This window comes from Bufo gargarizans, chromosome 7 (assembly GCF_014858855.1).
Source record: "Bufo gargarizans isolate SCDJY-AF-19 chromosome 7, ASM1485885v1, whole genome shotgun sequence".
Lineage (NCBI taxonomy): Eukaryota > Metazoa > Chordata > Amphibia > Anura > Bufonidae > Bufo > Bufo gargarizans.
The window spans coordinates 153,053,049-153,077,693 of NC_058086.1; the positions used below are offsets into that span (position 1 = coordinate 153,053,049).

At 42.5% G+C, this 24,645-nt stretch overlaps 1 protein-coding gene across 4 annotated transcripts in view; it reads left to right on the top strand.

Annotated features, from left to right (window-relative positions):
- Positions 1-24,645, top strand: part of LOC122943960 (calcium-activated chloride channel regulator 1-like) — a 66,711-nt gene that overhangs the window by 21,765 nt on the left and 20,301 nt on the right. For all 4 annotated transcript variants that reach the window (XM_044302117.1, XM_044302118.1, XM_044302120.1 and 1 more), the window contains one exon: positions 20,257-20,425. In XM_044302117.1, coding sequence (XP_044158052.1) covers positions 20,257-20,425 — 169 coding nt within the window. The remainder of the gene's footprint in view (positions 1-20,256; positions 20,426-24,645) is intronic.

Genomic DNA, 24,645 nt, shown 5'->3' on the forward strand with positions numbered 1-24,645 from the left:
AGGACACTCAAAAGCCTGCCATCCATGGATTCTGTCAGTGTTTTGATCTGTTCACCATCAACATTGCGTGCAGCAGCAACCACAGCCTCCCAGACACTGTTCAGAGAGGTGTACTGTTTTCCCTCCTTGTAAATCTCACATTTGATGATGGACCACAGGTTCTCAATGGGGTTCAGATCAGGTGAACAAGGAGGCCATGTCATTAGTTTTTCTTCTTTTATACCCTTTCTTGCCAGCCACGTTGTGGAGTACTTGGACGCGTGTGATGGAGCATTGTCCTGCATGAAAATCATGTTTTTCTTGAAGGATGCAGACTTCTTCCTGTACCACTGCTTGAAGAAGGTGTCTTCCAGAAACTGGCAGTAGGACTGGGAGTTGAGCTTGACTCCATCCTCAACCCGAAAAGGCCCCACAAGCTCATCTTTGATGATACCAGCCCAAACCAGTACTCCACCTCCACCTTGCTGGCGTCTGAGTCGGACTGGAGCTCTCTGCCCTTTACCAATCCATCTGGCCCATCAAGACTCACTCTCATTTCATCAGTCCATAAAACCTTAGAAAAATCAGTCTTGAGATATTTCTTGGCCCAGTCTTGACGTTTCAGCTTGTGTGTCTTGTTCAGTGGTGGTCGTCTTTCAGCCTTTCTTACCTTGGCCATGTCTCTGAGTATTGCACACCTTGTGCTTTTGGGCACTCCAGTGATGTTGCAGCTCTGAAATATGGCCAAACTGGTGGCAAGTGGCATCTTGGCAGCTGCACGCTTGACTTTTCTCAGTTCATGGGCAGTTATTTTGCGGCTTGGTTTTTCCACACGCTTCTTGCGACCCTGTTGACTATTTTGAATGAAACGCTTGATTGTTCGATGATCACGTTTCAGAAGCTTTGCAATTTTAAGAGTGCTGCATCCCTCTGCAAGATATCTCACTATTTTTGACTTTTCTGAGCCTGTCAAGTCCTTCTTTTGACCCATTTTGCCAAAGGAAAGGAAGTTGCCTAATAATTATGCACACCTGATATAGGGTGTTGATGTCATTAGACCACACCCCTTCTCATTACTGAGATGCACATCACCTAATATGCTTAATTGGTAGTAGGCTTTCGAGCCTATACAGCTTGGAGTAAGACAACATGCATAAAGAGGATGATGTGGTCAAAATACTCATTTGCCTAATAATTCTGCACTCCCTGTATAAGTGTTTAATAGAACAGGTTCTGTCGACATATATGTGGAATCGGCTGACGACGGTGTAAGAGGAGTGCACTTCTTCTCGGCTCTAACATTGACCTGTAAGGCTGGGTTCATACTTGAGTTATTTGGTCAGTTTTGGCCCCGTGACTGCCCAAATAAGTGAAGTGTGCAGTGATTCTAAGAGCGACGCCTGTCATCTGCATGCCATACTGACTCACAGTATTGTTTCACTACCACAGCAGACTCCCTACGCGTGCTACTGCAAGGCACAGTGTTCTACACCACTATAAAAGCTCTCTGCAGCCAGGAAATAGCTGTTTTTAACGCGATTCGCCACAAATAAATTCGGATCGAACTGAATTTCTTTTAAAAATTCGGTGAACAGGCCGAATCGAATTTTTAAAAAATTCGCTCATCTCTACTCACCGGCTATACAATTTTTTTTTTATTACATGCAATTAGAAAAGTATTAAGATCCAGATGTTGGTTTTAAAATTGTAGAATTTTTTTTTGTGGGACAACCCCTTTTAATTTTTCTCAGCCATGCGGGCACATATAAATATGAGACCAACACAGATGTCTTCAGTTGCCAAGTGCACATGTAAGAGGTCAGCCAGTTTCATAGGTACAAATCTGCTCTTTAAAAACACTCGGAACCTTAATCTTGCCGATTTTACCTGCTTCCAACGCATCAGTTTCAAGAACTGACTGTTCACTTCCTGCCCAATATATCCCAGCCCCTGACAGATGCTGTTTTTTACAATAGAATCAATGCCATTTCACTTGATTTCAATGTTATGGCTGATCTGTATATTTACAGCATACATGAAATCAAGGATGTTTGTAGCCGACGTGCTTCTCTTTGTACATCCTTTTGTAAATATTGTTGAGATTTATTGGTGGAATTTTACACTCACTGGTAGTAAAGAGTTGTGAAGCATATTGGTGTAATCACATGACTGTAAATAACGTGACCAACGCCTTTTTACTCTACAAATCACTTTCTTGCGCTCTTAAGGACAAAACGAAACCTGAAGTATTCAGGGATTTATTGTTCTCACACCTTACCTTTGCCTTACCTGAGGCTTTTTACAGTGAGTGACTGGTAAAATACATACATTAACCCCTTCACGCATTCTCACGTACATGTACGTGATGGAATACGGCTTCTTGCCGCACCCGCCCGATCCGCAGCAAGGGCCCGGCTGTTTCTGCCTGTCTCCTGCTGCATCTGCCAGCATCGCTGTATGCGGTGATGCCGGCGGATTAACCCTTTCACATGCCGCAGTTAGCGTTGACTGCGGCATGTGGGGGGTTTACAGAGGTAGGGGGCTACCTCTGTTTCCATCAGCCCCCCGCACTGCACTGACAGGGGGCCGATGGTTGCCATGGCAGCCCTGATGCCTTGCACAGGCATCAGAGCCTGCCAGCTACGGAAGCCCAGGAGATCCAACCTAAGGGCTGGGCCTCCTAGGCAACTGTCAGCGTTTTACTGTGCAATTCAATTCAGTACAATGCAGAATGTATGGTACCGAATTGAAACCGGGATCAAACCCTGAAAAGTTGAAGTCCCACAGTGGGACAAATAGAAAAAGTTAAAAAAAAAGTGTTTTTTTATAATAAAATTTAAATTTCAAGTAAAAAGAAAAAAAGGCCCTCTCACCATAAAATAGTGTTTAAAAAAATAAATAAAATGACATATTAGGTATCGCCGCATCTGTAACGACGTGCTCTATAAAAATGTCACATAATCTATACCTCAGGTGAATGCCGTAAAAAAAATATATAATAATAATTTATTTGAAAAAAATGGAATTTTTTTCACCTTACATTACAAAAAGTGTAATTCCAAGCGATCAAAAAGGTATATGTACCTCAAAATAGTACCAATCCAACCATCATCTCTTCCCACAAGAAATGAAACCCTACCTAAGACAATTGCCTAAAAGATAAAAAAAATATGGCTTTCAGAAAATGGAGACACTAAAACATTATTTATTTTTCTTTAAAGATGCTTTTATTGTGTAAAACTGAAATAAATGTAAAAAAGACATATAAGGTATCACCGAGTCCGTAATCCTCTGCTCTATAAAACTATCACATGTTCTATCCCCTCAGGTGAACACCATAAAAAAAAAAAATGCCAAAAATGCTATTTTTTTTTGTCCTCTTCATCACAAAAAGTGTAATACCAAGCGATCAAAAAGTCATACACACACCAAAATGGTACCAATCAAACTGTCATCTCTTCCCACAAAAAATTAGACTCTACCTAAGACAATCATACGAAAACAAAAAAAATATGGCTTTCAGAAAATGGAGACACTAAAACATGATTTTTTTTTTCCTTCAAAAATGCTTTTATAGTGTAAAACTGAAATAATGTTTATACATATTAGATATTGCCATGTCCATAACAAGCAGCTCTATAAAAATATCACATGGCCTAACCCCTCAGATGAACACCATAAAAAAAAACTACCAAAAATGCAATTTTTTTGTCACCATACATCAAAAGTGTAATTCCAAGCGATCAAAAAGACATATGTACCCCAATATAGTACCAATCAAACCGTCATCTTTTACTGCAAAAAATGAGCCCCTACATAGGACAATTGCCCAAACAATTAAAATATGTCTTTCATAAAATGGAGACACTAAAACAAGATTTTTTTCTTCAAATATGCTTTTATAGTGTAAAACTGAAATAAATAAAAAAAAAGTAGACATATTAGGTATCTCCAGGTCTGTAATGACTTGCTCTATAAAAAATATTATATGACTTACCCCCTAAGGTGAACAATATAAAAAATGCAATTTTTTTCTCACCTTTCATCACAAAAAGTGTAATATCAAGCGATCAAAAAGTCATATGCAACCCAAAATAGTACCAAACTGTCTTCTCTTCCTGCAAAAAATAAGCCCCTACATAAGACAATTGCCCAAAAAATAAAAAAAATGGCCTTCAGAAAATGCTAAAACATGATTTTTTTTTCCCCAAAAATGCTTTTATTGGGTAAAACTGAAATACATGAAAAATGTCAGCTCTTCCTGCAAAAAAAGAGCCCCTGCACAAAACGATCGGCATAAAAAAAAAAGAAATGTATCTTTTAGAAAATGAAAATGCTTTATTATGTAAAACTGAAACAAAAAAAATACACATATTTGGTATTGTCGCGTCCATATCAACCTGCTCTATAAAAGTAACACGTGATCTATCTTGTCAGGAGAACTACGTAAAAAACTAAAAATTAAAACTGTGCCGCAACAGCCATTTTTTGTTTACCTTGCCTCACAAAAGCGTAATATCGAGCAATCAAAAATCATATGTACCCCACAATAGTACCACCTCATCCCGTAGTTTACAAAATGGGGTCACTTTTTGGGAGTTTCTCCTCTAGGGGTGCATAAGGGGGTCTTCAAATGTGACATGGCAACTTAAAATGATCCCAGTGAAATTTGCCCTCCAAAACCCATATGGCGCTCCTTTCCCTCTGCACCCTGCCGTGTACCGATACAGCAGTTTACGACCACATATGGGGTGTTTCTGTAAATTGCAGAATTAGGGTAATAAATATTTGAGTTTTCTTTGGCTGTTAAACCTTGCTGTGTTACAGGGAAAAATACATTAAAATGGAAAATCTGCAAAAAAGTGAAATTTAGAATTTTCACCTCCATTTTCCTTTCATTCTTGTGGAACACCTAAAGGGTTAAGGCTCACAAAAGGCTAGTTGTGCCCAAACTGGTTTACGTCACCTATAATTATTGTATTTTTACATTAGACTTGGGACGCTATAACGAAAACAAAAAATCTTTATTGATTACGTATAAATTATTAAAAAAATGGAAGGGAATGTACTAAACAGTTCTTCAAATACTAGTCAATAGTGCAGGACTGAAATACAGATATGGAGCCAGATTAGGATCACTCCATTAATCTGACTCATTACCCCCACAACTGAGGGCTATTGTGGCCTGCACCATTTCTTATTCGCCACAGCATTGACTTTGCTTAAGGGTTCATGCACACAAATGTATTTTCTTTCCATGTTTTTTTTGCGGACCATATGTGGAACCTTTTACTTCAATGGGTCCGCAAAAAAAATGGAAGTTACTCTGTGTGCATTCCATTTCCGTATGTCCTATTATTGTCGGACAAGGATAGTACTGTTCTATGAAGGGCCAGCTGTTCTGTTCCGCAAAATACAGAATGCACACGGATGTCATCCGTATTTTTTGCTGGTCCATTTTTTGCGGACGGCAAAATACATACGATCGTGTGCATGAGGCCTAATAAAGAGCCCAAAGACAAATGATGTGAACTAATTCCAAAAACCCTGAATGAATACAATGTTTCCAGGAGATACTAAAACATTTAGTTTTGTATCAAATTTAAACGGCTAAACACACCACTCACGCTGCAAGTACACGCAGCTGGCCTCAGCCTAAGTATCCTTTGTACTCAGTCAGGGATTATAATTATTTTTATTTTTTTTATTATTGTAAATAGGGTGATTGCCATCAACATATTTACATTTAGGGGGATCCCTCAATGAAAGATGGGGTCACACAACATATTGACTAACCCCCCGGGGGCTGTGATTACATGGAATTTGTTGTCCTGAATGTTTACGTATTACATTATATAGTGGTGCAATAACGATGTTCTATTTATCTCCATTTTTTTATGGGTGAGGATATTGAAGGATTGGCACACTATCTGATATTGTATATGTCACATCTGCTGTTTTCACATAACAACATGAGTCATGATCAGATTATATGTTGATTATAATATCATATTTTAGGCTACTTTCACACTAGCGTTGTTTAAATCCGGCGTTCAATTCCGACACCGGAACTGCCCGCCGGATCCGGAAAAACGTGTGAAAACGGATTACATTTTAATCCTGATCAGGATTTTGATCACAATGAAAAAATGCATTGGAAAAAACGGATCCGCCATTTATGGACTTTAACTTTTTTTTCACATTTTTCGGGTTTAACATGCAAAATCCGGATCTGGTTTGACTGAACACACGGCGCCGGATCCGGCGTTAATGCAAGTCAATGGGAAAAAGACCGGATCCGGCGTTCAGTCAAAGTGTTCAGGATTTTTGGCCGGAGGTAAAAATACAACATGCTACGGTTTTCTGAAAAGCCTGATCAGTCAAAAAGACTGAACTGAAGACAACCTGATGCATCCTGAACGGATTACTCTCCATTCAGAATGCATTAGGATAAAACTGATCAGTTCTTTTCCGGATTTGAGCCCCTAGGACGGAACTCAGTGCCGGAAAAGAAAAACGCTAGTGTGAAAGTACCCTTATATTGACATCCATAGGACATTATACATCTTATGTATCACAGCCTATTACCATCTATCAGTACAAACTGTACGTATCCTCATCATCTTGTTCTTATTGTATGAGCCTCCATGCCAATTAAAAAATCGCCTATATGATCCCTAGTTAAAATGAGAGGTTTGTCCCCGATTCTAGGTCCCCCACTGTTTGAGCCAGTGTATCTAAGTAGGAGCGATCTGCTCCGATCATGTGACGCTGGGTGGGCGTGGTACCTGATCATTATGGGAGGGATTATAGGTTTATATATTCGCTGTTGGGGCGGCCGCTTCACAGCTGCACTAGTGCCGGAGCGCTGCCTTTATATACTGGAGGGCAGCGCGTTGTTGCTCTAAGATTTATGTACCATACTATGCTTCTTAGTACATGGCTCCTGAGGATGATTGTAGGAAACGCGTCGAGCCAAGAAAATGAACAGTTAGCATAGTCTAGTTGTCTTTATATAATAAGTTAGTAGCATTACATTTTTTAGAATCCCTGACTGAATACATAGGATACTTAGGCTGAGGCCAGCTGCGTGTACTTGCAGCGTGAGTGGTGTGTTTAGCCGTTTAATTTGATACAAAACTAAATCACTTAGTATCTCCTGGAAACATTGTATTCAGTCAGTGTCTTTGGAATTAGTTCACAGCATTTGTCTTTGGGCTCTTTATTAAGCGAAGTCAATGCTGTGGCGAATGAGAAATGGTGCAGGCCACAATAGCCCTCAGTTGTGGGGGTAATGAATCAGATTAAGGCCTCATGCACACGACCGTTGTGTGCATCCGTGGCCGTTGTGCCGTTTTCAGTTTTTTTTGCGGACCCATTGACTTTCAATGGGTCCGTGGAAAAATCGGAAAATGCACCGTTTTGCAGCCAAGACCGTGATCCGTGTATCCTGTCCGTCAAAAAAATATGACCTGTCCTATTTTTTTGACGGACAACGGTTCACGGACCCATTCAAGTAAATGGGTCCGTGAAAGAACACGGATGCACAAAAGATTGGCATCCGAGTCCGTGATCCGTGGCCGTAGGTAACTTTCATACAGACGGATCCGAAGATCCGTCTGCATAAAAGCTTTTTCAGAGCTGAGTTTTCGCTTTGTGAAAACTCAGATCCGACAGTATATTCTAACACAGAGGCGTTCCCATAGTGATGGGGACACTTCAGGTTAGAATATACTAAAAGAACTGTGTACATGACTGCCCCCTGCTGCCTGACTCGTTGGTAGCCACCCCCTGACTCGTTGGTAGCCAGCCCCCCCCTCCCTCCCCTGTAGTTAACTCATTGGTGGCCAGTGGGCCCCCCCCCTCCCTCCCCTGTAGTTAACTAATTGGTGGCCAGTGGGCCCCCCCCTCCCTCCCCTGTAGTTAACTCGTTGGTGGCCAGTGGGCCCTCTCCCCTCCCTCCCCCTCCTAATTAAAATCTCCCCCCTATCATTGGTGGCAGTGGAGAGTACCGATCGGAGTCCCAGTTTAATAGCTGGGGCTCCGATCGGTAACCATGGCAACCGGGACGCTACTGCAGTCCCGGTTGCCATGGTTACTTAGCAATTTGTAGAAGCATCATACTTACCTGCGAGCTGCGATGTCTGTGTCCGGCCGGGAGCTCCTCCTACTGGTAAGTGACAGGTCTGTGCGGTGCATTGCCTAATGAGTTACCAACGAGTTAACTACAGGGGAGGCAGGGGGGGCCCACTGGCCACCAATGAGTTAACTACAGAGGGGGAGGGGGGGGGCCGGCCGCACTGGCCACCAATGAGTTAAAAACAGGGGGGGGGGGGGCAGCACCTGCCAGGCAGCAGGGGGCAGTCATGTACACAGTTTTTTAGTATATTCTAACCTGAAGCGTCCCCATCACCATGGGAACGCCTCTGTGTTAGAATATACTGTCGGATCTGAGTTTCACGATGTAACTCATATCTGACAGTATATTCTAACATAGAGGCGTTCCCATGGTGATGGGGACGCTTCAAGTTAAAATATACCATCGGATTGGAGAAAACTCCGATCCGATGGTATAAAAGGGACTCCTGACTTTACATTGAGTCAATGGGGGACGGATCCGTTTGCAATTGCACCATATTGTGTCAACGTCAAACGGATCCGTCCCCATTGACTTGCATTGTAATTCAGGACGGATCCGTTTGGCTCCGCACGGCCAGGCGGACACCAAAACGACATTTTTTTCATGTCCGTGGATCCTCCAAAAATCAAGGAAGACCCACGGACGAAAAAACGGTCACGGATCACGGACCTACGGACCCCGTTTTTGCGGACCGTGAAAAAATACTGTCGTGTGCATGAGGCCTAATGGAGTCCTCCTCCATATCTGTGTTTCAGTCCTGCACTACTGACTAGTATTTGAAGAACAGTTTAGTATATTCCCTTACATTTTTTAAATAATGTATACTTAATCAATAAAGATTTTTTGTTTTCGTTTTAGCGTCCCAAGTCTGATGTAAAAACACCTAAAGGGTTAACAAATTTTGTAAAATCAGTTTTGAATAACTTGAAGGGTGTAGTTATGTAAAATGGGGAAATTTATGGGTGGTTTCTACTATGTAAGCCCCCACAAAGTCACTTCATAACTGAACTGGTCCTTAAAAAAGTGGGTTTTGGAAATTTTCTTAAATAAAAAATGACGTTTACTAAATAATTACACAACAGAAATGAAGTGCAACCACACTAATATCCAATGATAAAAAATCTATTTTATTCATATCTCAATAAAAAGTGACATACTTTACAATACATAAATATAAATTAGCAGGGACATGACACAGTCATACATCGTCCTGCCAGCAGTCCCATCACAATAATGCTGAGAGATATACCCCCTTGATCTATAACACATGGAACAAAACTCCTAATAAATGTAGTCAAGCAGAAGGGTATACAATACAAAAACCTATCTCAAGTGCAAGTATGCCTCCCTTACAACTGTTGGCCACACTATCAAGGCTCAAACCACACAGATCAAAAGAGCCAGGAGGTGTACAAAATGAAGGTAAGACATACCGGTGTTGCAGGGGCTGCTGTCAGGGCGAAGGCGCTCCTCAACGCACGTTTCGCGTATAGTTCGCTTCCTCAGGAGGAGTCCAACATTCTAGAGTTATTACCACATAAAGTGTAATATGTCAGATTTGAAAAATGTGGCTTGGTTCTTATAGTGAAAACTGGCTTGGTCTTGAAGGGATTAATAAAGGGTTTCTCTAACATTTTCCCCGTTCTTTACATGGAAAAAGAATAGCTTTTCACATCACTTTTTTTGGGATTCAGATATTTGTGACATCCTCTGGGTAGGTCATCAATATCAGATTGATAGAGGTCTGATACTTGGCAACCCCGCCGACAAGGGCAAACTGGGAACTTAAAGTGGCCCTGAAAAAATACTAAAAGTGGGCCTGTTTTCTAGTTGGGTCCAAATTAATGGAAGGCAGGGCCAGCAAAACCATATTGTGGCACATTATACCACCTCAACAGAGCCAAATACCACAGTCCATCACAAAATACTGCCAGCAGCACAAAATACATCCCCAAAAACTTCCACTGTCCGGCCGTGAGAAGGGCCCAGGCGACCCCCTGGGCATTGGCCCACTGGGAAATTTCCCTGTAAGTTCTATGGCCAATCCGCCCCTGCCCACCGAACAGCTGTTTCGGTCAGCTGCCGATGCAGAAAACTATAAAATGGATCTGTTCACTATGTAATGGCCGTGTCAGTGTACTGCAGCTCAGCTTCCATTTAGAAGAATAGTAGCTGAGCAGCAGTATGCCAGAGCTGGAAAATTCACAGCGGACGGAGCAGTGGAGTAGCTTTCATGGGGACATGTGCCTCGGGTGGCAATTGGCAAAGAGGTGCCTGGCATCGGCCTGCCTCCCTACCCTGCCATTCACTCTGTCAGGCCACAGGGGGCTGCGACCTATAAGAGAACTGGGCAGGGCCTTATCTGCCATTAGGGGGTGGCAGATGGGAGCCTATGTCTCTGATCCCTACCTTTTACACTTATAAGCCACCAGGACTGAAGCCTATGAGACAGTAAGCACAGGGGGTCGCACCTGCGCAGGATCTCAGAAGTCATCGTGATTGTCTGCACCGGGGTGCAGGTGGCACAATGACCTCATCACAACAGCCTGCACCAGGATCCAGGCTGGGAGATGCAGGTTTATTGCAGCACTTCTGTCACAGGTGGAAATCAACACTCATGTATTTCTCTGTTCACACTACATGGTACACTTATTGCGTGGCACGCTCATTACAGGGTGCCGTTTGCGCGCAATGCATTTTGTGACACAAAATGTGTTCTGTGACATATAATATTGTATATAATGAATCAGTAATCACAGAATTAATTTTGTCTCTACAGAAATCTTTTTGTCACACAGAATTGATTTTGTCACATAGACTATTATTTTGTGACACAAAAATAATTTCCTTCATTTTGTCCTAATTCTGTTACTTTGTGACAGAATTCATTTGTGTCATTTTGACAAACATTTTTACAAAGAATGTTATTTTGTGACACATTGGTTAGTTTGACAGATATTTGTCACAGAATTTTATTTTGTAGCATAAAATTTTATTTTGTGGCACAAAATGTCATTTTGTGAAAGAATTTTCTTCCACAGAATGTCATTTTGTAGCATAAAATTAAAATTTTTGGGCACAATGTCATTTTGTCACACAGAATGTCATTTTGCTAAATAGAATAGAATTTTGTCACACGCTTCAATTTGTCTCACAAAATGTCATTTTTAGAGATGAGCGAATTTCAAAAAAATTTGATTCGGTCAGTTCACCGAATTTTCCAAAAAGATTTGATTAGATCCGAATTTTTTTGTGGCGAATCTCATAAAAAAAACTGCTATTTCCTGGCTGCAGAGCCTGTATAGTGGTGTAGAACACTGTGTCTTGCAGAAACACGCATAGGGAGTCTGCTGTGGTAGTGGAACAATACTGTGAGTCAGTATGAACCGCAGATGATAGGCCACTTATTTGGTCAGTTATGGGCCAAAACTGACCAAATAACTCAAATGTGAACTCAGCCTTACAGGTCAGTGTTAGCGTCACACCTAGAACTCCTCCCAGCATGAGGAGTCAACACAGTGGCTCAGTCACAGAGCGGTGAGGTTGGGAATTGCATGAGGAATCGCATGAGTCATCAACACAGTGGCCCAGTAACAGAGGGGTGAGGTGGCAAAAGCATCAGAAGACCACAGAGTGGTGAGGTGGCAGCAGCATGAGGAGACCACAGAGTGGCCCAGTGACAGAGTGGGGAGGTGGGGGCAATATCAGTAACAGCTGAAGATGGTGGGTGGCAGTAGGAGAACCTGGCAGCAGGTGTGTGGCATCAGGCGGGTGGCAGCATCAGAATAGTAGCTGGAGCATTTAGCCAGAAGAAACAGGTCTCTTTTGACAAAGTTTGGGTGTGGCACCATGGATGATCTAGTCTGATGCATCAGGCACTGGTGTATGGAAATCCTGGCTGATCCACGTCTGACTCATCTTCACAAAGGTCAGTTTCTCCACAATTTGGGTGGACAGGCGAGTTCTCCTTGGGGTCCACTATGGCCCCTGCCGCACTAAACATCCGCTCTAATGCCACACTGCTGGTCAGGCAGGAAAGCTTGTCCAGGGCAAACTCGGCCAGTTGCGGCCACAAATCGAGTTTGGCTGCCCAGTAGTCCAGGGGATCCTTGATGTGGGGTGGCAGGGTGCACTCCAAGTATGCCACAACTTGGTTCCGGTTCTGCTCCATGTCTAGCTGCTGGTGAGTAGTTCATGCGTGACACCTGCTCAAACGGCAGGTGTCACACATGAGCTGCCACTGGCTAACATCGAAGTTGCACAGGTGAGTACATATAGTCGGTCCAACATATGGAGGGTGGAGTGCCAATGGGTGGAAATGTCGCATATCAGCCGATGGGGAACACCATTCTGCCTTTGCAGCTCAAGATGGGTGTGTTTTGCAGTGTAGGAGTGGCTGAAGTGCATGCACAGTTTCCTGGCCATTTTCAGAATGTCTTGCAGATGTTGGAAGACTTCATGAACCGCTTTACAACCAGATTAAACACGTGCGCCATGCAGGGCGCATGGCTCAGCCCTCCTTGACGCAGCGCTGACATCATGTTCTTCCTATTGTCGGTGACCAGGGTTCTGATTTTAAGTTGGCGAGGAGAAAGTCAGGATTACATTTCTTGATTGAGGATGCAGAGCAGTTTCTTCCCTGTGCCCAAGAAAAATAGGTGCAGAACAGTGTGACACTGCTGTGCCCTGCACATGTGGTATGCTGCAGGGGCACTCCAAATTGTGCCTGCAGTGGAGGCTGAAGACAAGGTGGAGGATAAGGAGGCAGCAGCGGAGGACATTGGCGCAGGATCCACAGCTTGAGATCGTGGAGGCGGCAGTGCCATCATCTGGCCATGTTGCTGGTGTGCGGGGTCTGCGCTCCTGAACATAGAAGCCCAACGGCTTAGGTAGGTTTAGCGTAGGACCCGCCTGACCTGAGACCACCTTGACGCTTGGTGGCGGGCTTAGATGTGTTTTGATCAAAATATATTGACTAAGTGTCTCAGACATTATCATATCAGGGTGAGGACTTAGTCCATATATAGTGCTTGCATCTGCTTTAATAAGTGCATTATTATCTTGTTTCTGTGGTTTTCTTCATGTTGCTGGTGTGGCTGAGCAGGAACAACATTTACCCAGTGGGCCGTGAAGGACATACAGTACAGACCAAAAGTTTAGACACACCTTCTCATTCAAAGAGTTTTCTTTATTTTCATGACTATGAAAATTGTAGATTCACACTGAAGGCATCAAAACTATGAATTAACCCATGTGGAATTATATACATAACACAAAAGTGTGAAACAACTGAAAATATGTCATATTCTAGGTTCTTCAAAGTAGCCACCTTTTGCTTTGATTACTGCTTTGCACACTCTTGGCATTCTCTTGATGCTTCAAGAGGTAGTCACCTGAAATGGTCTTCCAACAGTCTTGAAGGAGTTCCCAGAGATGCTTAGCACTTGTTGGCCCTTTTGCCTTCACTCTGCGGTCCAGCTCACCCCAAACCATCTTGATTGGGTTCAGGTCCGGTGACTGTGGAGGCCAGGTCATCTGGCGCAGCACCCCATCACTCTCCTTCATGGTCAAATAGCCCTTACACAGCCTGGAGGTGTGTTTGGGGTCATTGTCCTGTTGAAAAATAAATTATGGTCCAACTAAACGCAAACCGGATGGAATAGCATGCCGCTGCAAGATGCTGTGGTAGCCATGCTGGTTCGGTATGCCTTCAATTTTGAATAAATCCCCAACAGTGTCACCAGAAAAGCACCCCCACACCATCACACCTCCTCCTCCATGCTTCACGGTGGGAACCAGGCATGTAGAGTCCATCCGTTCACCTTTTCTGTGTCGCACAAAGACACGGTGGTTGGAAAAAAAACTAAATTGCTCCTACCCCCACCTTAGACGCATCCGCTTCCACAATGAAAGGATTTGATACATCCGGCTGCACCAATATAGGGGCAGAAGAGAAGCATTCCTTAATCGCAGAAAAGGCTTGCAACGCCGAATCAGACCACACTGAGACATCCGTCCCTTTCTTAGTCATGTCATTAAAGGGTTTCACTATTGTCGAATAATTTGAAATACATTTTCGGTAATAGTTGGTGAACCCTAAAACATCATAAGAGCCTTCAGATTTTAGGGTTAATCCCAGTTCAATACAGTACGAACTTTCCCTGGATCCATTTGAAAACCCGAAGATGACAGCAGGTAACCGAAAAACTGCACCTTGTGTACAGCAAAAACACATTTCTCTAATTTTGCCTACAATTTATTGTCCCTTAGGATCTCTAACACCTGTCTCACATGATCCTGATGTGTTTCCACGTCTGGAGAATAAATTAGAATGTCATCTAAATACAAGACTACAAAACTTCCCACCAGGTGATAAAAAATGTCATTCACAAAGTGTTGGAAGACCGCAGGAGCATAGGTCAACCCGAAAGGCATTAAAAGCCATCTTCCATTCATCCCCTTCCTTGATCCTAACCAGATTATATGCCCCCCTTAGGTCCAACTTGGAGAACACCTTGGCGCCAATAATCTGGCTAAACAAATCGGGAATCAAGGGCAAGGAAGAGGGCAAGGATCATGGACAGTAATCCGATTAAGTTCACAGAAATCCAGACATGGCCAAAGACCTCCGTCTTTCTTTTTAAGAAAAAAGAACCCTGCTGCCACTGGAGACTTGGAAGGGCTTATATGTCCTTTGGCCAAACTCTCGGTTATATACTCTCTCATGGCCTGTCTTTCAGGTTCAGAAAGGTTATACAGTCGTGGCCAAAAGTTTTGAGAATTACATAAATATTGGAAATTGGAAAAGTTGCTGCTTAAGTTTTTATAAAAGCAATTTGAATATACTCCAGAATGTTATGAAGAGTGATCAGATGAATTGCATAGTCGTTCTTTGCCATGAAAATTAACTTAATCCCAAAAAAAACTTTCCACTGCATTTCATTGCTGTCATTAAAGGACCTCCTGAGATCATTTCAGTAATCGTCTTGTTAACTCAGGTGAGAATGTTGACGAGTACAAGGCTGGAGATCATTATGTCAGGCTGATTGGGTTAAAATGGCAGACTTGACCTGTTAAAAGGCGGGTGATGCTTGAAATCATTGTTCTTCCATTGTTAACCATGGTGACCTGCAAAGAAACGCGTGCAGCCATTATTGCATTGCATAAAAATGGCTTCACAGGCAAGGATATTGTGGCTACTAAGATTGCACCTCAATCAACAATTTATAGGATCATCAAGAACTTCAAGGAAAGAGGTTCAATTCTTGTTAAGAAGGCTTCAGGGCGTCCAAGAAAGTCCAGCAAGCGCCAGGATCGTCTCCTAAAGAGGATTCAGCTGTTGGATCGGAGTGGCACCAGTGCAGAGCTTGCTCAGGAATGGCAGCAGGCAGGTGTGAGCGCATCTGCACGCACAGTGAGGCGAAGACTTTTGGAAGATGGTCTGGTGTCAAGAAGGGCAGCAAAGAAGCCACTTCTCTCCAAAAAAAACATCAGGGACAGATTGATCTTCTGCAGAAAGTATGGTAAATGGACTGCTAAGGACTGGGGCAAAGTCATATTCTCCGATGAAGCCTCTTTCCGATTGTTTGGGGCATCAGGAAAAAGGCTTGTCCGGAGAAGAAAAGGTGAGCGCTACCATCAGTCCTGTGTCATGCCAACAGTAAAGCATCCTGAGACCATTCATGTGTGGGGTTGCTTCTCATCCAAGGGAGTGGGCTCACTCACAATTTCCCCCCCAAAACACAGCCATGAATAAAGAATGGTACCAAAACACCCTCCAACAGCAACTTCTTCCAACAATCCAACAACAGTTTGGTGAAGAACAATGCATTTTCCAGCACGATGGAGCACCATGCCATAAGGAAAAAGTGATAACTTTTGACATTTTGGGTCCATGGCCTGGAAACTCCCCAGATCTTAATCCCATTGAGAACTTGTAGTCAATCCTCAAGATGCGGGTGGACAAACAAAAACCCACCAATTCTGACAAACTCCAAGAAGTGATTATGAAAAAATAGGTTGCTATCAGACAGGAATTGGCCCAGAAGTTGATTGAGAGCATGCCCAGTCAAATTGCAGAGGTCCTGAAAAAGAAGGGCCAACACTGCAAATACTGACTCTTTGCATAAATGTCATGTAATTGTCAATAAAAGCCTTTGAAACGTATGAAGTGCGTGTAATTATATTTCACTACATCACAGAAACAACTGAAACAAAGATCTAAAAGCAGTTTAGCAGCAAACTTTGTGAAAACTAATATTTGTGTCATTCTCAAAACTTTTGGCCACGACTGTACAACCTAGACTTAGGCAACTTAACTCCGGGAATAAGATTGATAGGACAATCATATTCCCGTTGTGGAGGTAACTCCTTGCATCCACTCTCAGAAAACACGTCGGCAAACTCAGATATAAAAGAGGGTAAATTCTTGGTAGTTACAACAGAAAAAGTTGTATTAAGAGAATTGTCAATACAATAGGTGACATTATAATGTCACAGATGTCCACACTGTGCAAAGGAGGAAAGGAGACAGAAACTAGGCCTGGAAACTAGGGTAAAAGAGAAGGTCACCTCCTAGAACAACCCTAATTCAAGTCCTGACTACCTATCAGTATGAACTGACCTCGATGGTAGGAAAGTTCATACACAGGAACCTAGAGCCCTAACACACCCAGTAGGGCCCTGGTATAGTGACAGGACTTGAGACAACTTATTCCTCCACCAGAAGGATGAACAGGAGTCTCCCTCAGACCTAAATTCAAAAGACAGGGAAATACAACAAACAAAATACAAATCGGGAAGACGACACTTAACTTCACGTGGAGCAAAAGCAGTGCCAGGAGCTCAACCGAGATCCAAAAAGAGTTCAGAAACTGTGAAGCTATAAACCGCACCCCCAGAAGGGGTAAGCAGTAATAGATAGGGGGAGTTAAATGACCAAACCAACAACACCTGCAAGAGGTATGGTTTATTATCAAAACAACACAGACACAAATGATCCACAAGGAACCAGTCAGATTAACCCACGTGTTGCCAGTCTCTCTGATCTCCTAGCACCTGTCACGGGAGTGTCAGTATGACAATGTAAATTCACAGCAGAACGGCTAATAACACATACCTATTTTTCCTATTAATACACCGCAACAATGGCTGTATGACAATGCAAATTCACTGCAGAACGGCTAATAACACGTACAGATGTAGCAGGGTTAACACACAGACTTTAACTCAAATTTCTTAACTCATTGTGTTATATTGAAACAATAGCCATTGAAAAGCAGTTGAAGGTGTTTGCTTAACGCATTTAGTTTAGATAACACGTCTCATAAAGCATGTGTGTTAACTTATTTTTCCTAAGACGTACCTATATTTCCTATTAATACACCCCGTAAATGGCTGTATTACACAGCACTTGTACCCCAATAAGAAGCAAGGTTTGCTGGAATTGCTGGGCTATAATATAGTGCAAACCTAAAAGCAGCAGCATAACTGCAATTTGGATCCCCAGTTAGTGCAGCAAGGTGTAATAGAATCACTCCTATTACCCAGGCTGTATACTCTCCTATTGCACCCTCTTCTACTTTTATAGTGTAGATGATTCCTCCCTATCCTTTCCCTACACTTCTAATGATCTTTCCCTGAACTTGCAAATCGTTTTTTCAGCTCAATAAAGTCTTTCCTAGCACTGTCCCTAGCACCTGCTGACGTTTCTCTCTGCACTAAGTACACTGGAAAATGGCTAAATCCAAGATGGCTGAGGCTATTTATAGGGCTGTGACATCACAGAGGGCTGGCTGCTGATTGGCTGCATGCATGGCATTGTGGGTGATCCCTCGTTCCCAGAGTTCTTTGCTCCATGTGCATCAGCCATTTTAGGAAAAAATGCGATTTCTTACCACGAAGCGCGAGGAAATTCGACTTCTGTGCAAATTGAATTTTTCCAGAAATTAGGATCGAATTCCACTTCGTCAACTTCGATTCGCTCATCTCTAGTCATTTTCTGACACAGAAACTAATTTTGTGGCACAAAATGCCATTTTGTCACACAGAATTTTATTTTGTAGCACAAAATTTCATTTAGTGACAATGTCATTATGTCGCACAGATTGTCAATTTTTCGCACAAAATTTCTGCAAAGAATGTATTTTTGTTTGCACAGAAGGTCATTTTGTGACAGAATTCTACAAAATGAATTTTGTCCATACACTGACACGGGGAGCAGGGTGCAGGCATTAGATACCTCAGCTTTTGCATGTATTGTACACTTTTGTGTATCTATTTTTCTTAAGTAACATTTAAAAAAAAATACTGGGGTATTACAGGGGAGTATTATAAATGCAGGGATAAACTACTGTGGGCATTATAAAAAAACCTGGGGGTGCTCCTGGCAGCACGCTGTGAAAAAATGGAGGACGGGCTGGAGAAAACGGTGGTCATGTACAGGTCCTTCTAAAAAAAAAATTGCATATTGTGATAAAGTTCATTATTTTCTGTAATGTACTGATAAACATTAGACTTTCATATATTTTAGATTCATTACACACAACTGAAGTAGTTCAAGCCTTTTATTGTTTTAATATTGATGATTTTGGCATACAGCTCATGAAAACCCAAATTTCCTATCTCAAAAAATTAGCATATTTCATCTGACCAATGAAATAAAAGTGTTTTTAATACAAAAAAAGTCAACCTTCAAATAATTATGTTCAGTTATGCACTCAATACTTGGTCGGGAATCCTTTTGCAGAAATGACTGCTTCAATGCGGCGTGGCATGGAGGCAATCAGCCTGTGGCACTGCTGAGGTGTTATGGAGGCCCAGGAGGCTTCGATAGCGGCCTTAAGCTCATCCAGAGTGTTGGGTCTTGCGTCTCTCAACTTTCTCTTCCCAATATCCCACAGATTCTCTATGGGGTTCAGGTCAGGAGAGTTGGCAGGCCAATTGAGCACAGTAATACCATGGTCGGTAAACCATTTACCAGTGGTGTTGGCACTGTGAGCAGGTGCCAGGTCGTGCTGAAAAGTGAAATCTTCATCTCCATAAAGCTTTTCAGCAGATGGAAGCATGAAGTGCTCCAAAATCTCCTGATAGCTAGCTGCATTGACCCTGCCCTTGATAAAACACAGTGGACCAACACCAGCAGCTGACATGGCACCCCAGACCATCACTGACTGTGGGTACTTGACACTGGACTTCAGGCATTTTGGCATTTCCCTCTCCCCAGTCTTCCTCCAGACTCTGGCACCTTGATTTCCGAATGACATGCAAAATTTGCTTTCATCCGAAAAAAGTACTTTGGACCACTGAGCAACAGTCCAGTGCTGCTTCTCTGTAGCCCAGGTCAGGCGCTTCTGCCGCTGTTTCTGGTTCAAAAGTGGCTTGACCTGGGGAATGCGGCACCTGTAGCCCATTTCCTGCACACGCCTGTACACGGTGGCTCTGGATGTTTCTACTCCAGACTCAGTCCACTGCTTCCGCAGGTCCCCCAAGGTCTGGAATCGGTCCTTCTCCACAATCTTCCTCAGGGTCCGGTCACCTCTTCTCGTTGTGCAGCGTTTTCTGCCACACTTTTTCCTTCCCACAGACTTCCCACTGAGGTGCCTTGATACAGCACTCTGGGAACAGCCTATTCGTTCAGAAATTTCTTTCTGTGTCTTACCCTCTTGCTTGAGGGTGTCAATGATGGCCTTCTGGACAGCAGTCAGGTCGGCAGTCTTACCCATGATTGCGGTTTTGAGTAATGAACCAGGCTGGGAGTTTTTAAAAGCCTCAGGAATCTTTTGCAGGTGTTTAGAGTTAATTAGTTGATTCAGATGATTAGGTTAATAGCTCGTTTAGAGAACCTTTTCATGATATGCTAATTTTTTTAGATAGGAATTTGGGGTTTTTATGAGCTGTATGTCAAAATCATCAATATTAAAACGATAAAAGGCTTGAACTACTTCAGTTGTGTGTAATGAATCTAAAATATATGAAAGTCTAATGTTTATCAGTACATTACAGAAAATAATGAACTTTATCACAATATGCTAAATTTTTGAGAAGGACCTGTATATGAGCCCTTATAGATGTATTGTTTGTGTAAGTCACATGAGAATGACTTTGACATTCTCAGATTGTGTTCTATTCTGTTCCAGATGTTCCTCTGAAATCGTGGGCATGTATGTTTGCAAGAAACGCTCCTGCTCTGATGGAGAATGTATCATTGACCCTCAGACTGGGAATTTGGAAGAAGGTTGTATGTTCTTGGTTAACAGTACTCAAAAAGTGAAAGCCTCAATAATGTACATGCAGTCTTTATCTTCAGTAAGTCACCACAATATACAACGTTTTAATAAAAAAAAAAAAAAACTCTTTCCACAAAAAACTCACGTGTGTAAAATCTTTATAACATCTATTCTTTTCATTTTTATCAGAAACAGGAAGTTAGACGTGGAATTATACAATGTAATCAACACATGCAATAACCCTTGTATAGCTATTATAAAATGTCACAAGATTCCATGGTGGGTGAAAAAGACATTGGCCACAGCTTTGTTTTCAGGTTTTAAAGGGCATCTGTCAGCAGCTTTATACCTATGACACTGGCTGACCGTCACATGTGCGCTTGGCAGCTGAAGACATCTGTGTTGGTCCCATGTTCATATGTGCACGAGAAAAATGATGTTTTAACATATGCAAATTAGTCTTTAGGAGCAACGGGGGTGTTGTCATTACACCTAGAGGCTCTGCTCTCTCTGCAACTGCTGCACCCTATGCACTTTGACAGGGCCAGGCAGTTTAAACGTCATCACCCCTGGCCCTATCATTCAAAGTGCAGAGGACGTGGCAGGTTCAGAGAGAAAGAGCTGAGCCTCTAGGTGTAATGGCAATGCTCCCGTGGCTCCTAGAGGATCATTTGCATATATTAAAACATTTTTCTCAGCAATGCGGGCACATACCGTATGAACGTGGGGCCAACACAGATGCCCTCAGCTGCCAAGTGCACATGTAACAGGTCAGCCATTGTCCTAGGTACAGATCTGCTGACAGATTTACTTCAATTTAACCAAACTGAACAGTACATCCATAAACCTGAACTCATACTTTAAGGCACCAGAATGTTCCTCTCATATACTGGATGACTTTACTCTACTTTTAAGGCCCCATTTGTCTGGAGACTAGAAGTGCAGATACGTGGCTGGCGACAGCAGATGTAACATCTCTTCATACAATTATTCCAAAAGATCTTGGTTTGAGAGGGGTTGAAGAAGCATTAAATAGCGACCCCCTTATGAATATAGATCAAAAGAAATGTATTTTTGATTGCATCGATTTCTGTCTTTGCCATAATTATTTTATGTTTGATAACACTTATTATCTACAATGCACTGGGACGGCAATAGGGGCGAAGTTTACCCCAAGTTTAGCAAATTTGTTTATGGCCCTTTGGGAAAGAGAAAATATTAGTCCAGCTTTAAACAAGAAAACGCAGAAAGGAGAGCTAACATTGTGGCAGCGGTGAGTGCCGCTATTCTTTTGCTTGTCTGGACAATTTAAAAGGATCCATCACAACTGTACAGAAATTAAGGACTACAGAGATTAAAGCCAGTTTATCAAGGAGCGTTTTTTAGAGAAGGGTTATGAAGAGGATGAATTGGAAAAGTGCAGTAAGGATATAGAGGAAAGCGCAAAATTAGGAGTTGAAAGAGTCACCAGGAAAGATAAAGATTTTAGATTCACCTTTTTGACACAGTACAACACGAGTGTAGCTTTGCTTAAGAACGGCATGAGGAAGAATTGGAGGGTCTTGAGTAACGATCCTATTTTAGGAAAATAAATTCTGAAGTATCCGGATGTTATTTTTAGGAGCGCTCCGAATCTCCGGAATCATTTGGTATACAGTGCCTTACCTAGAAATACCGCAGAAAAAAAGCGGAGCAAATTTACTTGGTGTGGGTTCTGTCTCCCATGCAAGAACAGGAGTAAAGAAAAGAAGCAGACAGCAATACAGACAGTCCGTTCCAATAAAAAAAGATCAGGTTTTTTAAATTAAAGGAAACATCAATTGCGAAAATACAGGGGTCATCTATGTATTGGAGTGCCCGTGTGGCCTCCAATATGTAGACAGGACAACCAGAAAATTGAAAACTAGGATCCAAGAACATATCAGAAACTTAAAGAACGGGCTTGAGACTCATAGGGCCAGATTTATCATTGCTCTGACAGCTCACTCCACTTTAACCCTTTCAAGACCAAAGGTCATTGATGCCCCAGTGTCCAGGTCAAAATTTACAAATCTGACATGCGTCACTTTAAGTGGTAATAGCTTTGGAACACTTTTACTTATCCACGCCATTCTGAGATTGTTTTCTCGTGACACATTGTACTTCATGACAGTCATAAATTTGAGTCAATATATATCTCCTTTTTTTTTTTTTTAAATCCCAAATTTACCAAAATTTTTTAAAAATTTGCAATTTTCTCAATTTCAATTTCTCTGCTTTTTAAAACAGAAAGTGATACCTCATAAAATATTTATTACATAACATTCCCCACATGTCTACTTTATGTTGGCATCATTTTGGAAATGTTATTTTATTTTTTTAAGACATTACAAGGCTTAGAAGTTTAGAAGCAATTCTTAAAATTTTTAAGAAAATTTCCAAACCCCACTTTTTAAGGACTAGGTCAGGTCTGAAGTCACTTTGTGGGGCTTACATAGTGGAAACCCCCCATAAATGACCCCATTGTAGAAAACTACACCCCTCAAGTTACTTAACCTTCCTGGCGGTATGATTATGTCAGGAATTTTGTACCAAAAGTGGTACCATTTTTTACATAAATATTTTATGGGCACAAATGACAGTAAAATGGCAGGCAAGGGGCACTGTACAGTCATCAAATGTCAGATCTGAGGTTCTACAGTGTAATCCTCTCAGATTACAATGTATAACCTATTTTATGTGTGTTTGTCACTTTTTATGTTTATATTTATTAGAATTTCCCGCCCAGTTCCGCTCCCATGCGCAGCTGCTGCTCGCAGGGAACGGAACCAGGAAGTTAAATGCCGGCTGGTGTTCTGCCAGATCTCTATACCTTGCCAAAAGTCTATACCGGAAGTGACGTGGCCGCACAGGAATCCGCTGGAGAAGGGTGTGCGCTGCGCAAGCGCACATCCAATGGCTTAGGAAAGAATCGTTGCAGCGCAGAGATAGAAGTACTTTGTGCACCGCGCATGTGCACTTAGGGGTATAGAGATTTTGCAGCGCAAAATGTTGCATCAGATCTCCCTACCCCTGAGTGCGCACGCGCGCACAAATCATCAGATCAAATCAGGATGAACTGATGATCCTGATGATTTGTGCTCACTCTGGGGTAAGGAGATCTGATGCAACATTGTGCGCTGCAAAATCTCTATACCCCTAAGTGCGCATGCGCGGTGCACAAAGTACTTCTATCTCGGCGCTGCAATGATTCTTTCCTAAGCCAGTGGATGTGCGCTTGCGCAGCACCGCGCACACCCTTCTGCAGCTGATTCCTGTGCTGCTGCGTCACTTCCTGTATAGAACAAGATACCCCCTCCCTTAGCATCCATGCAGCTGCCACCCCCATACAACAAGTTACCCCCTCCCTCAGCATCCATGCAGCTGCCACCCCCATACAACAAGTTACCTCCTCCCACAGCATCCATGCAGCTGTCCCCCACCCCATACAACAAGATACTCCCTCCCTCAGCATCCATGTAGCTGCCCTCCACATACAACAAGATACCCCCTCCCTCAGCATCCATGCAGCTGCCCCCAGCGGTGTACAATCCCTCACAGCACATCACCAACAGTTTCAGTACAAGGCTGCAGGAGTTTTTTTAGTGCACTGCTGACCCTAGCGAGCTCCATGATACATGTGAAATAGATCGTGGCTCTCCTGTTTCCGATCCACGTGATCTAGGAGTGCCACGTGATGTTATGACGTCAGCAGGTCCGCTCTCAGCGCAGAACATCGCTGGCAGAAGGTGAAGGGACTCTGCAATGTTACCCCGAGCCACCGCTCCTGGCAGCAAAAATTAACCCCGAGTCAGGCTCGGGAATACCGTCAGGGAGGTTAAAACCAATTTTACAAACGTTATTAACCCTTTAGGTGTTCCACAAGACTTAAAGGAAAATGGAGATGAAATTTCTAAATTTCACTTTTTTTAGCAGATTTTCTATTTTATTACATTTTTTTCTTTAACACATAAAGGGTTAACAGCCAAACAAAACTCAATATTTATTACTCTGATTCTGCGGTTTACAGAAACACCCCACATGTGGTCGTAAACTGATGTAAGGGCGCACGGCAGGGCGCAGAAGGAAAGGAACACCGTATGGTTTTTGGAAGGCAGATTTTGCTGGATTGGTTTCTGAACGCCATATGTTTTTTATTTTTCTACCGATTGTCTTGTGCAGGGGCTCATTTTTTGCAGAAAGAGTTGAGGTTTTTATTGGTACCATTTTTGGGTACATAGGATTTTTTGATCATTCATTATTACACTTTATGGGACAAGG